The sequence below is a fragment of the Elephas maximus genome, chromosome 8, assembly GCF_024166365.1.
Source record: "Elephas maximus indicus isolate mEleMax1 chromosome 8, mEleMax1 primary haplotype, whole genome shotgun sequence".
In the NCBI taxonomy this organism is placed as follows: Eukaryota; Metazoa; Chordata; class Mammalia; order Proboscidea; family Elephantidae; genus Elephas; species Elephas maximus.
In genome coordinates, this window is record NC_064826.1 from 24,897,403 (window position 1) to 24,912,756 (window position 15,354).

A 15,354-nucleotide genomic window follows, 5' to 3' on the forward strand; every position below is an offset into this window, starting at 1 on the left:
CTGTGAGGATGGCCCAGGGGGAGGCAGTGTTTTATTCTGCTGTGCAAAGGGTCGCTATGGGTTGGAACCCACTTAACAGCATCTAACAAGCTCTGAGAAAGAAAGAACGCATGGTTAAAAAAAAAAAAGCTTGAGAAACATTGCATTTGCCTTCAAGTGTGCTCTGATTAGAGGTTGTTGGCACGGAGAAGCTGGAGGGAGGCCAAATAGAAGCTGAGGGTCTTATGTGATTGGTTTCAAGACAATATCTAGCTTTCTCTGTTTGGTCCTGAGTTGGTAAAACCCATTGCTGTAGAGTTAATTCTGAGGCATAATAACCCTATGTGTAAGGAGAACTGTTCCATAGGGTTTTCTTGGCTGTAATCTTTACAGAAGCAGATCGCCAGGCCTTTCTTCAGCAGTGCAGCTGGGTGGGTTCAAACCACCAACCTGTAAGTTAGAAGTCAAGTGCAAACTGTTTGAGCTACCCAGTGACCTCCTGAGTTGGTAGTGGGGGCAAAAACATAACAAAGCTGGCAGTCATTAACTTGATTAAAGCCTGCCCATTCTGGATCAATTGTTACCGAAGCTGTGGTTTGGCCCCTGTTTATTGCTCTAACTGCACTCTAAAGAGAGAAAACGTGGTCCAGGCCACACGCTAGGGAAACTCCCTTTACCCTGGATCAGGGAGGTGACCTCAGTAAGGGTAGTCTTACACTGAAACTTTAACATTTTCACATTATAGGTTTATATCAAAACTTTCTTCACTGTACTTTTAAAAATTATAATTTGTAATCCTTATTACAGTAATTGTTAGCCTTCGAGTAGCTTTTTCATTCTCCTTCAGTAGGCATAGAAAAAAAGTAATGGAATGTTTCGGCATTAATAAGACTATAGTGCCTTACCAAGTTGATTTAATCTCTCATTTTTTCACTTCCTTATTAAGTTGTACTGTATATTCATGTTCAATTTTCTTCGTTTGTCAGACAAACTAATTGCTAATGTGTAGGAAGGCAGTGTAACCTCTGAAGCTAGATGAGCCCCTTACTCTACTACTAACAGGGAGACTGTGAAAAAGAAACAAGATTGGAAGTTACTCCACGTGTAGCAAGCGTTTGCGGTCCGAGAGAAACCAAGACCAACCACCATAATTTTTTAAAAATCACAGTAACGTACGTGTCTGCTAGATATCTTCATCACAATCTGTAGAATTTGGACAATCTTAGGCTAAACAAAGGGACAGGGAGCATGTAGACAATTCAGTACATAGAGGTTAAGAGGAAAACTAGGAATGTGTGGTAGCAAATTGAAAATGCTTCGAAAAAGGGGAGTAAGAAAGGCTGAAAAGTGATCTATGGCTTAGCACAAAGAGGTCTTCTGTGAACCTGGCAAGGGGAGTTTCAGTGTAATGGGGTGGGGGAGGGGGAACGGAGAGTTGGAAGCCAGAGGAAAGAAACATTTTTCCTGAACATTTTTCAGTCAGCAAATATTTAGCACCTACAATGAATCAAAGGGGTCCCAGTGGTGCAGTGCTTAGGCACTGCACAGGCCTCATGGATATAATGAACTATTCTCTCTGCACTCAAACTTAGGCTAGTGGAAGAACGTGTTTAAAGGGCTATGGGAAAGAACCCATAGGGAGAAAACTCACTGCCATGGAGTGGATTCCGACTCATAGCGACCCTATAGGACACAGTAGAACCGCCCCATGGAGTTTCCAAGGAGCGCCTGGCGGATTCGAACTGCGGACATAGCACTTAACCACTATGCCACCAGGGTTTCCCACAGGGAGGGAAAGTCGAAAATGTTGAGAGAATATAATTAATTGACAACTGATATGAGATGAAAGGACCCAGAGCCTATGTGAAGGGCTTCCCTTAAGGAAGAGAAACACTTTATTTCCGAGCTGGCTGAGGACATGCAAGGTACGAGGAAAGGACCTAAGCCTTACTTAGCATTGTTTTCCTCTAAGGGACACCTCAGACTCTTGTAACTTTTGGCTTATGCATGGTGTAACTGAATACTGGGGGAGGCAAGGGGAAACGGAAGACGAGCTTATGCTGAATACATCCTATTGAAAAAAGGTTACTTTTAAAAATTAGCTGTACCCCCCTGTAAATGTCTACCTATAACAGATATTTTAGTTCAAATTAGCCTCGGAAGCATTCTTTATTTCATTACGGTTTGACGGTTTCACTTAAATGATAGGAGGCATAAATCATAAATTAGCAAAGGGTTCTCAATTAACAGTACATTATTAATTACGCCATAAAACCACAGACCTATAAACCTATGAAAAGGTTAATCAAATCCGTCTGAAAACAGCATTTCTCAGTAGTATTATGCCAAAGCCCTAAAATTGTTATAAAAACCATCAAATAACATTGTTATCGCTGTAATTTTTTTTTTTTTTTTGTAAAAACTGAATTTTGGAGATGATTGCTTCTTCAAGGAGAGAAGTGGGGAAAAATCGCAGGGCATTGTCCGTAGGCGCTTCCAGTCTACCAAAACAAAACAGCTACACCACCCCCAGTTTTGGAAAGGCTTTTCAGCGGTTCGGAGATTTAGGAATGGCGCAGAGCACCCGCCTCACTGAGGGTGAGGGGGCGTCTCCCGTCAGGCCGAGGGGCAATGACAGGGGCGGGGCTAACGGGAACGGTGAGGATTCCTGATAAACGCGCCCCGACTGGTCAGGGCCTGTACGGGCACGCCCGAGGCCCGGGCACTCTGACGCAGCTTGTCCTCCGTGGGTGCCTCAGCACGCATGCGCGGGATCTGGGCGGCAAGCGTGCGTGTGACGTCACGGGCGCGCCAGCTCGCGCTCTTCCTAGTTTTCTAAGATCCCGGGTGAGTAAATTTCTTAGTAATTTTGGAGTTCGTTCCGTGGTTAGAAGGTGGGCTAGGGCCTGAGCTGATTGTAAAGAAATTGATTTAGTTTAGATCAAAATTTGAGGTAGTTATTACAGAGAAGCCCTCCATACGAGTCTTTATCGAGAGGCTGCTGTTACAACGTTCAGCCTCTTGTTTGGCGCTTTGGGAGAAGCTGACATGAGCGAATCCAAATCCTTGCAGTCACAGAGCTCTGACTGCACTTAGGGAAGGGAGATGGGCACACATTAAAATTAAATATTGACACTGATTGTCCCGGTGAAGAGATTTAAAAAAGACTGAACTACAACACAAGTTCACATGAATGTATTAGTCGTTTATTTCAGCTGCTTGGAGGCAGCATATATTTTGGAGTGATAAGGTTCTGGTGCACAATTTGGGTATACACTATTACAACTGCCAAACGAATTTAAAAAAAGTTTTTTTTCAAATCCTCCCCAGCCGTTCATAGCTTTTACATTTTAAATCACAGTGGTAAAGGCATGCGTTAGCACAATTTTCAGAGCTCGTAAAACTGGCGTTTGTAGTTACTTCTTTAGATACAAAAACAAATGTAAAAGGGTTAGTGTCAGTGCTTTAAGAGGATTTACGTATTAATCTTTGTAATTAAATTACCAAATAATTCACCACCCCCTCACAGTGATATCTAAAAAGAAAAGCAAAACTAAGTTGTTACGTGCCTTCAAGTCGGTTCCGCCTCATAGCGACCCTGTGTAGCCCTGGTGGCACAGTGGTTAAGAGCTTAGCTGCTAACCAAAAGGTGGGCAGGTTTGAATCCACCAGCCAGTACTCTTTGGAAACTGTGGGGAAGTTCTACTCTGTCCCACAGGGTTTCTATGATTCAGAATCGACTCAACGGCATCGGTTAAAACTAAGCCGCATAAAGCAAATTATTCACTACATTTTGGATAAAACCCTGGTCTTTGTGTCTTCAGCGCAAGTTCTCAGCTTCCCTCGTTGAATTTGATTCGGACAACACTGTGAAGCAGAAGTGATATGCCACTTGAATTAATAAAGGAAGTCAGTGGGGTGCCTGAAGTTCAACTGCTAAGCAAATTTCACAAAGTAGATTTCAAATCCCTACGACCGGGTTGTGATTATAGCAAGAAATATATCCAGGTAAGAATTTCCATAATTCAGAATGTTTTTTTCCCATCTAAAGTGAATGCTGATTTTTGTGGTGAATTTTTTTAATGGGAGCTGTTTTAAGAGTGATCTACCTGTGTCATAACATTTGAGACTGAATATTTTGATGATAAATTATTCTTAATTATGCAGCATTCACATAGGGTACGTGGATTGAATTTTTATGTAATAACACTGAAAAAAATGTTGGAGGTACAAAAATGAATAAATACATTTCCTGAATCTAAAGGTGATCACATTCTTGTGGGGTTTGACAGTTTGCCTAATCTCTAATTCTAATTAATGTATGTAGTATTAGCATTGTGATATGTGAACATTTAAGAGAGAACTTTTTGATTCTGACAAGTTAAGTCAGGAAAGTTGAGCTGCAACTTAGAGAATGACATATTATACCTTCCTTTTGAGTAAAAGCAGCCCTCTTGAGCATATTGATGAGTTTGGGTGTTACCCTAACAACTGTGGGGCCTTTACAAGAATTTAAGCAGGAGGAAGACATGATTCACTTTGAAATCTAAACTACTCTGCCTTCTGGGTGAAGAATGCGTTGGAGAGGACAAGATTAGAGGAAGGATATTTAGTTAAGAGGCAGTTGCAGTCATCTAGTGAAAGTTGTTGCTGGTCTGAACTGGTGGCAGAGGCACTGAAGAGAAGGAAATATAAAAAAATAGTAATAAAATAGTAACGACAATAACATAAGTTAACATTTATTGGGCTCTTTCCATGTGTTCGGTAGTATTCTAAGTGTTTTACATACATTAACTCATTTAATCATCACAAAATTCTCTGAGTTAGGTACGTTCTTCATATGTAGAGGATGAGGATACTGTGTTTCAGAACAGTTAAGTAATTTGCATGAGAACTTATAGCTAATAAGTGGTAGAGCTGGAATTAGAACCTAGATGACCTGCTTCAGAGCTGACAGGTTAAAGAAAATGAACAAGTCTTGGAGAACAATTAGATATGGGGGGGCGAAGAACAGATCAAGAAACTTCCATGTGTCTGATTCCTGGTCACCATGAGGAAGACAATAGGTGGTGGACAGTTAGGGAGAAAGATGATGAATTCAATATGGGACTTCGAGATGAGCCATGATGAAAACTGGGCTAGCGGAGGGCTGTCTGACCAAGACTCATAGCGATCCTATAGGACAGATTAGAACTGCCCCATAGAGTTTCCAAGGAGTGCCTGGTGGATTCTGACTGCCGACCTTTTGGTTAGCAGCCTTAGCTCTTAACCACTACGCTATAGGGTCGCTTTGAGTCAGAATCATCTTTATGGCAGTGGGTTTGGTTTTTTGGGGTTTTTTTTTAGAGGGCTGTAGCTCTCAGTAATTAATTGATATCATCCAGTGGCTGCAACAATGGGCTCGAGCTTAACGATTGTGAGGATGGCAGTGTTTCGTTCCATTGTACATAGGGTACCTGTGAGTTGGAACTGACTCGACGGCACCTAACAACAATAGTGGTGTTTTACAAGATTTTATTTACTTACATAGCAGTTAGAACTCAGGTGAATGGGATAAGGTTTGTTGTGGGGTTGACCTCCCTCAGATCCCTGTCCCAGGGTGAATTGATAAAGGAAATCTCTTCTCCACGTAGAAGGCTCCAAGTTTACATGGCAGGCGAAAGGCCCCAAGGCAGAGAGGTCTAGGGGTTTTGTACCTCAGAATTCATTATTGGGACGGTGAAAAGGAGTGAGAGGAAGGGGCCTTTGTTCTGCTGCACCTAGCCTGACCATCCTGTTGCCGAGCTTGAAATTCAAACAGCATGGTAGTCGTTTGGGTGCATGTCCAGAGAGAACATTTCTTCCCCCACTGGCTATAAGATTAATTACTTTAGTACAATTAAATAGTTGTGTTACCAGGAGGGACCAGTCCCTGGAGAAGGACATCATGCTTGGTAGGTAGAGGTTCAGCGAAAGAGAGGAAGACCCTCGATGAGATGGGTTGACACAGTGACTGCAACAGTGGACTCAAACATAGCAATGATTGTGAGGATGGTACAAAACCAGGCAGTGTTTCGTTCTATTGTGCATAGGGTGGCTATAGGTCAGAACCAACTCGACAACAACAACAAGTAGTCATAGGTAGTCATAGAGACAGAAAGTTACTGTGGGTCCAGAAAAGGCAGGAAGACTTCTCTGACAAGGAGAAGGGACTGGGGGGTTAGAGAGAAACCCAGTTCCCAGCCTCTTTACTGGAGAATGCTCTAAGCCCAAGGCCTCAGCTTAGGCAGCCTGGCTGGGAATCCTAAAGGCAGACTACCCTTCCAGCAGATGTGTTCAAGGGGTCATTGGAGTTATTCAAGGGGTTATGTTCAGTGGGAAAATGGATTTAGGAATCTGGAGTTCAAAGGGTCTCTTACTCAGGGAATTTTGAGCTAAAGAATAGAGAGTCAGTGAAAGAAGGTAGCAGGAATAAGCAACTGAGATGGTTTCAGAAAGTAGAGGAAATTGGGAGGAAGTAGGGTCTTAGATTCTTAGGGAGGCAAAAGTTTTAAGGATTGAGTAATATCAACTCATAGGTTGCTGTCTGGTAGGCACCCTCCTAAGTGCCCTTACGTATGTTATCTTTCTTAATCCTCATACGAACCTTGTTGTTACGTGCCACCGAGTCGGTTCCAATTCATAGCCACCCTGTGTACAACAGAACAAAACACTGCCTGGTCCTGTACCATCCTCATGATCGTTATGCTTGAGCCCATTGTTGCAGCCACAGTGTCAATCCATCTTGTTGAGGGTCTTTCTCTTCTTTGATGACCCTCTACTGAGCATGATGTCCTTCTCCAGGGACTGGTTCCAGCTGATAGAATGTCCAAAGTATGGAAGACAAAGTCTCTCCATCCATGCTTCTAAGGAACATTCTGGCTGTACTTCATCCAAGACAGAATTGTTCATTCTTCTAGTAGTATGTGATCCATACTCTTCTCCAATATTCTTCTCCAACACCATAATTCAGAGGCGTAAATTCTTCTCTGGTCTTCCTTATTTATTGTCCAGCGTTTGTATGCATATGAGGTGATTGACAATACCATGGCTTGGGTCAGGGTCACCTTAGTCCTCGAAGTAACATCTTTACTTTTTAACACTTTAAAGAGGTCTTTTAAAGTAGATTTGCCCACTGCAATACATCGTTTGATTTCTTGACTGCTGCTTCCATGGGCATTGATTGTGGATCCAAGTCAAATGAAATCCTTGACAACTTCAGTCTTCTATTTATCATAATGTTGCTTATTGGTCCAGTTGTAAGGATTTTTGTTTTCTCTATGTTGAGATGCCATCATAACGAATCATAATACTGACCTTCATCAGTATGTGCTTCAAGTCCTCTTCACTTTCAGCAAGCAAGTTTGTGTCATCTGCATAGTACGGGCTGTTAATGAGTCTTCTACCAATCCTGATGCCTCGTTCTACTTCATATAGTCCAGCTTCTTGGATTATTTGTTCAACATACAGATTGAAGAACCTTATAAAAAACCAGAAACCCGTTGTCATTGAGTCTGTTCCAATTCATAGCAACTCTATAGGACAGAAAGAACTGTTCCATAGGGTTTCCAAGGAGCAACTGGTGGATTAGAACTGCTGACCTTTTGGTTAGCAGCCAAACGCTTAAACCACTGTGCCACTAGGGCTCCAAAGAACCTTTCCCATTTTTAGTTGGGAAAACATAGATTAAGTAGTCTATTCAGGATAAAGTAACTAGTATGTGGCTGAGCTGTGATTTGTATTCCCATTGTCTTTGCTATTAACCAAAGCAATATGTTGCTGTCAGAGGCTAATTCTGAGGTCTGAAAAGCATTTGTTTGATTTAACCACCAAGAAGTTATGATCACTTGGCAAGATTAGTTTAGCTTGAGCCCTAAGAAATAAATACATTTTTCAGTGATTTGAGGATAAAACGTTAGGTGAGAAAAATGAGGCAAGAAGTATCATCCCAGAAATTTTGTTATGGTAGTTTTGGTATTCTTATTATGTGAGTCATAGCCCTAAAATGCAGATGGAAGTCTTTCTCATCCTAGTTAAGTCAGTTTTACATTTGGATAACAGTAACTGGCTTTTAAGGAGCTCTGGTTGTGCAATGGTTAGATGTTCAGCTGCTAACCAACAGGTCGGTGGTTAGAACCCGCCAGCGGCTCCCTGGAAGAAAAGACCTGGCTGTTTGCTCACGTAAAGATTACAGCTTGGGAAACCCTATGGGCCAATTCTACTGTGTTATACAGGGTTGATGTGAGTTGGAATCGACTTAATGGCAAATAACAACAGGCTTTTATGCTACCTAAAATCAACTCCATAACCAGTTCTCTTTTCTCATTGCCTATAATTGTACTAGAGTGAAACAAAACCAGTATGAATTCAGAAAAGCTATTCAGCTTTAAGAGTGTATCCACATTTACTTTCCTCCTCTATTCTGCTCTCTTGTCCCCAAAACACACCCATAAACCAGTCACACTCAAACTCACAGGCCAGTATCGCTAGCTTGCTCCTATAGCAGTTAAGCATGCTGAAAAGGAGTGTGAGCCCTGAAGTCAGGCTGCTCGAGTTCAACTGTAGGTCCACCATTTATTAGCTCTATGATTGGGAGAGTAATTTAGTCTTTCTATGCCTTATTTTCCTCATTTGTAAAACAAGGAAACCTTGGAGCAAAGTTGTAAGGATTAAAGAATTCTAAGCATTCAATTCATCCTGGTGGCACAGTGGTTAAGAGTTTGGCTGCTAACCAAAAGGTTAAAATCCACCAACCACTTCTTGGAAACTGTACGGGGCAGTTCTGCTCTGTCCTGTAGGGTCTCTGTGAGTTGGAATCGACTCAGTGGCAACAGGTTTGATTTGATTTTGGTTTAAGCATTCAATAAATGCTGTTTATTGTGGTAAAGATGATTACTTCAGCAAGTGTCTTTGTACGGTGAATTTGCCTGGCCTCTCAGTTTTTCAGGGGTGAAAATAACGTACATAGCCCCATTGACCAGCGACAGAATTTTTATGCAGGTAGTAAACCTCAGGGGTCCTGGTGGCACAGTGGTTAAGAGCTTGGCTGCTAACCAAAAAAAAGTCGGCATTTTAATTTACCAGCAGCTTCTTGGAAACCTTACAGGGCAGTTCTGCTCTGTCCTGTAGGGTTGCTATGAGTTGGAATCAACTTGATGGCAGTGGGTTTGTTTTGTTTTTGTTCAGTGAAGCTCAGTCTTCAAAGACTCTTGTACAAGCCCTTCCAAGGTCCTGAGAAGACCTTAGAAATGAGTTTACATATCCATGTATGTGTAATAAAGAATTTGGCTGATCTTTGTTCCTGTCTCTGGTTCCTGGGAGGAAGTGTTCAGATCCTTGACATTTTCTGAGTGATTGGAGTGTCTTTATTATTAATGGTGGGCCCTGGGCCCACCCTGGTAGTCTGTGCTAATGAGGTCACTCATGGTGGGTCTCTAGGTAGCTTGTGCTGATGAGGTGACTCATTAGAGGGGAGGAGACTAGAGATTGAGTTCAGCCAAGGGGCAGTGATTCAGTCAGCCATGCTCCTCCTCTGCCTGGTTAATTTATTATGTTTTATACTGAGCTCAACTGTGACTCTCTCCAAAAAAATTTAGCTGATTATTTCTCCGCTTCCTGGTAGTTGGTTAGAGATCCCTCTTCTCTTTTTATATGCTCAAGTGGTGCTTAATATATTGTATTATAGTTTTCTATTTTTGTCTCTGACTGAATAAATGAACGAGAGAAAGAACACATAACAGAAAGGGTGGTTGGCGTGTTCATTAGGCACGGCTGAATCCCCAGTGGGATGCTAACATAGAAAGCAAGTTGTTGGACTGAGGGGAGAATTGCGAGGCTGAGCTGAGAGGCCTGCTAGTAAAAGACAAAAAAATAATGCCACATTTCAGTACATTAAATAATGTACTTAATACTTTCCATATAGACATTTGTTTGCTGTGTCTTTTATCCTTTATTTTCCATTTTTGTGTTATTTCCTTTCATTTGAAATAAGGTTTTATGGACTACAGTTACATCTACTACTTCACTGTGGTTAAAGTCTTTCAAAGGTTGGCTGCATTCTCAAACTCATTTTACAGTCAGGTGGTTAGTGTGACATTTCGGGCATAACTGTATGTAGTAATACAGTGCTGGGGTTTGACTCCTTTTCTTTCCCACAAATGGTAATAATTACTGAACTGCATCTGGTTTTGACATTCTTTTCTTACCTTTGTGTTAGTGTCACAGCTGAGGAACATTGAACTTATCCAACCCCCAGCCTTATAAGAGATGGTATGTTTTTAATGTATGTATTTATTCATTTTTATCCTGAAAAAAAGTGAGATTTCTAGAATAGAGGAGGACCATTATTATTACTTTCAGCAACAACTGCATCAGTTCCCCAAGCCCCATTTTACTTATTCAAGGCGATTCGCTGAGGGCTAATGTCATCCTGTGCTCGTAAAGGGGACTTCTTGCACCTTAGGAGAAGGATCCCAAAATTACGAATTTGAGCCTTTATAAAGGACAGCTGTGCAGCTTCACCCTCCCCACCTGAGAGAGGAGGAAAAACTAATCTCTCTAATGTACATACCTCCTGTGGAATCTAAAGGAATGGCGCTAGGTTCCATCTCCTACTGGAATGTAAACACACACCTCTGAGGAGATAAATCTCTCTGAAGTCTGTCCCTTTCAGTCATACTTTAACTTCCAGAGCTTGTCCTTTAACTCAGTTTCCATTTTTCTTTACTCAGAAAGCCCTAACCCTGCAGAAACATGAAACTATATTGATTCTTGACCACCATCCCCCTTTTTTATAGTTTGACTTCAGGCAGATTTTTTACGTATGTGGTATATGCCATTCCATCAGTCATTCTGAGTAATCTCACTGACGGGCTAGGACCCAATCTGTTCAATTTGTTTTATAAGCACTTACCAAAGCTGTGGTTAGCAGGATGAGGCCAGTCTGCTCTATTGATCTCGGCTGTGCCTTCCTCCCCACCCTGCCCCGGGAGTCCTGGATTTACCCATTAACCATCTGGATCTACCTTGGAAAGCCAGGTGACTCTCTCCATAGGTTTCTGTATTGGTCTTTCCTGCCCAAGGTATTAAACCAGGTACAGAAGGATATATTAATAATTTGCACAGGCTTTGCCTTGGCCTGCAAGCAGGAAGTCTGGCAAATCCTAGTATTCATTACAGCTCTGGCCAGTGAGTTGAGGTTGACCTGAATGCCTTCAGCACTGAGATAGTGACATTGATTGCTCTGCTAAAGTCAGGGACAGAATTCATACCAGCTTCCTAATGAAATAATTCCCATTGGAGGGACTTTCCTGATCTACTGGGGGCATTTTCTTAAACACCTGAATGTTTTTATAACTATATGGGCAAGTCACTGTTTTTGTGGTTAATTTCACATAAGGAACACAATTCTGAGGACACACATGGTGCCCCTGGAAACAGTCTAAACTTGTTGGGGACCCCTCCAAGAAGGACATATGGATCAGTCAGGCAGCACAGGTTGACAAGATCCCCGCATTGTGCTCCTGTCAGTTGGTAAGACTCCCAGTTCGGTCCCAGTAATTTAGTTCATTCAGTCCTTGTTTCCAGAGGGACTGCCACTGCCTGAGGGCAGTCAGTCTGTCCAGCTTGTCTAATTTGTTCACCTTATAAAGTGTGAAGGACCCAAAAAAACCCAGTGCCGTGGAGTCGATTCCGACTCATAGCGACCCGATAGGACAGAGTAGAACTGCCCCATAGAGTTTCCAAGGAGCGCCTGGTGGATATGAAGTGCCGCCTGGTGGATATGAAGTGCCGACCCTGTAGCACTTAACCACTATGCCACCAGGGTTACATTTGGAGGTATTCTACAGGTGAGGTGCAGAAGCTAGGCCATCCCCTGCTGTCTCTTGTTTCAGGTGGAGAATGGTAGGCTCAGCAGGTGGTTTGCTTTCAAAGCTTGCAGCATTTGTGAGAGCTGCACCAGCACGTGTTCCTTTGGGAGGAGGGGAAGGCTCCTGGAGCAGTTCTAAAAGGCAAAGATCCCTAATGCCGCTCAGGAGCTAAGGGTTCCCTCCTCAGATGCCAGGGATCCTTCCCTAGGTGCTTGGGTTTTTCGTTCTCTCTCCATTGTATCAGTGTTACATTTGAGCAACCATGCCTTCACATTTTTTCCATTCTCCTCCTCTCAGACCTTTCTTTGAGTTGGGTCAGGTATAAGAGGAACAGAAACATTCATTTCAAGTTTAATTTAAATAAAGCGAGAATTTAATGTTGTGGTTCTCTTGATTGTTTTGTGTCTTGACAGCTTGTTGACTTTTGCTTTTTTTGTATGCCTCCTGTTTGGTGGTGGTGGTAGTGGTTGTTGGAAGTCTTACATCTCATGTAGGACAGTGGCAGCTGAAAGAAGTAGTTTTTGTTTTTTAGTTTTTATTGTGCTTTAAGTGAAAATTTACAAATCAAGTCAGTCTCTCATACAAAAACTTATATACACCTTGTTGTGTACTCCTAGTTGCTCTCCCCCTAATGGGACAGCACATTCCTTCCCTCCACACTCTACTTTTGTGCCCATTCGGTCAGCTTCTGACCCCCTCTGCCCTCTCATCTCCCCTTGAGACAGGAGCTGCCCACATAGTCTCATGTGTCTACTTGATCCAAGAAGCTCACTCTATACCAGTATCATTTTCTATCCCATAGTCCAGACCAATCCCTGTCTGAAGAGTTGGCTTTGGGAATGGTTCCTGTCTTAGGCTAACAGAAGGTCTGGGGACCATGATCCCCGGGGTCCTTCTAGTCTCGGTCAGACCATTAAGTCTGGTCTTTTTATGAGAACTTGAGGTCTGCATTCTACTCCTCTCCTGCTCCTTTAGGGGTTCCCTGTTGTGTTCCCTGTCAGGGCAGTCATCAGTTGTAGCCATGCACCATCTAGTTCTTCTGGTCTCAGGCTGATGTAGTCTCTGGTTTATGTAGCCCTTTCTGTCTCTTGGGCTCATAATCACCTTGTGTCTTTGGTGATCTTCTTTCTCCTTTGATCCAGTGGGTTGAGACCAATTGATGCAAAAGATGGCCACTTGCTAGTGTTTAAGACCCCAGATGCCACTCTCCAAAGTGGGATGCAGAATGTTTTCTTAATAGATTTTATTATGCCAATTGACCTAGATGTCCCCTGAAACCGTGGTCCCCAAACCCCGACCCCTGCTACGCTTGCCTTCGAAGCATTCTGTTTATTCAGGAAACTTGTTTGCTTTTGGTGTAGTCCAGTTGTGCTGACCTCTCCTGTATTGTGTGTTGTCTCTCCCTTCACCTAAAATAGTTCTTATCTCCTATCTGATTAGTGAAAACCCCTCTTCCTCCCTCCCCACTCTCGTAACCATCAAAGAATATTTTCTTCTCTGTTTCAACTATTTTTTGAGTTCTTATAATAGTGGTCTCATACAATATTTGTCCTTTTGCAACTGACTAATTTCACTCAGCATGATGACTTCCAGATTCCTCCATGTTATGAAATGTTTTCACGGATTCGTCATTGTTCTTTATTGATGGGTAGTGTTGCATTGTGTGAATATACCATAATTTATTTATCCATTCATCTGTTGATGGGCATCTTGCTTGCTTCCATCTTTTTGACATTGTAAGCAGTGCTGCAACGAACAGGGGTGTGCATATATCTGTTCGTGTATAGGGTCTTATTTCTCTAGGATATATTCCAAGGAGTGGGATTTCTGAACTCTATGGTAGTTCTATTTCTAGCTTTTTAAGGAAGTGCCAAATCGATTTCCAAAGTGGTTGTACCATTTTACATTCCCGCCAGCAGTGTATAAGCATTCCAGTCTCTCCACAAACTCCAACATTTATTATTTTGTGCTTTTTGGATTAATGCCAGCCTTGTTGGAGTGAGATGGGATATCGTTGTAGTTTTGATTTGCATTTCTCTAATGGCTAACGATCGTGAGCATTTCCTCATGTACGTACTATCTACCTGAATGTCTTCTTTAGTGAAGTGCCTGTTCATATCCTTTGTCCATTTTTTTAATTGGGTTGTTTGCCTTTTTTTGTTGAGTTTTTGCAGTGTCGCGTGAATTTTAGAGATCAGATGCTGACTGGAAATGTCATAGCTAAAAACTTTTTCCCAATCTGTAGGCAGTCTTTTTACTCTTGGTGAAGTCTTTGGATGAGCATAGGTGTTTGATCTTTAGGAGCTCCCAGTTATCTAGTTTCTCTTCTGCATTGTTAGTAAGCTTTTGTATACTGTTTATGCCGTGTATTAGGGCTCCTAGTGTTGTCCCTATTTTTTCTTCAATGATCTTTATTGTTTTAGATTTTATGGTTAGGTCTTTGATCCATTTTGAGTTAGTTTTTGTGCATGGTGTGAGGTATGGGTCCTGTTTAATTTTTTTACGGATGGATATCCAGTTATGCCAGCACCAATTGTTAAAGAGACTATCTTTTCCCCATTTAACAGACTTTGGGCCTTTGTTAAATATCAGCTGCTCATATGTGGATGGATTTATGTCTGGATTCTCAATTCTCTTCCATTGGTCTATGTATCTGTTGTTGTACCAGTACCAGGCTGTTTTGACTACCGTGGCAGTATAATAGTTTCTAAAATCAGGTAGAGTGAGGCTTCCCACTTTGTTCTTCTTTTTCAGTAATGCTTTACTTATCTGGGGCCTCTTCCCTTGAAAGAAATAGTTTTTGTCCGTGGAAACATTCACCCTTTCCTTCTGCTAGGCCTTAATGTGATGCATTGAGTTAATCTAGTCAGTTGTTGAGTTGGGTTTGTGGTTTGTTGTTGCTGTGGTACAGTGGTTAAGTGCGTGTCTGCTAACCAAAAGGTCGGTGGTTTGAACCTGCCAGTTGCTCCATGGAAGTAAGATGTGGCAGTCTTCTTCCGTAGAGTACAGCCTTGGAAACCCTATGGGGCAGTTCTACCCTGTCCTATAGGGTCGCTGTGGGTTTGGTTTGGTCAGGTTACTTGAATACATTACAGGCTTCAAGCTTCTCTAGAGTTACTTTGTATTTTAGGATGGGGCTCGTTGGCCAGAGGATTTCATTTTTACCCCTACCCTTACTTTTAGGCCTTTCCTGTAGGGTTGGTATGAGTCAGAATCGACTGGACGGCACTGGGTTTGGTTTTTTTTATCTTCATGCTTTGCGTCACAGAAGGTCTCCATGCTCTGGAGCCTTTCCCAGTAGTAGGCCATGTTACTTTTACTAGCCTCCTGATGGGGAGTGGTCTCTCTTGTTCTGATTAAGCCTCCCGGTGACAGGTATTGTGTTCATGGGTCTTGTGGGTGAGGCCTTCTCCGTAAACCTGCCCTGCCCCTCCCTGTAAGTCTAGGCCTTCCCACCTGTGCACCTTTTCCTGCTCATCCCTACAGG

At 42.4% G+C, this 15,354-nt stretch overlaps 1 protein-coding gene across 1 annotated transcript in view; it reads left to right on the forward strand.

The window, feature by feature from the left end:
* The first annotated feature begins 2,710 nt into the window (after positions 1-2,710).
* Positions 2,711-15,354, forward strand: part of POT1 (protection of telomeres 1) — a 126,162-nt gene continuing 113,518 nt past the window's right edge. Inside the window, exons 1-2 of the mRNA XM_049893168.1 lie at positions 2,711-2,826; positions 3,804-3,987. Coding sequence (XP_049749125.1) covers positions 3,865-3,987 — 123 coding nt within the window. The 5' untranslated portion in view covers positions 2,711-2,826; positions 3,804-3,864. The remainder of the gene's footprint in view (positions 2,827-3,803; positions 3,988-15,354) is intronic.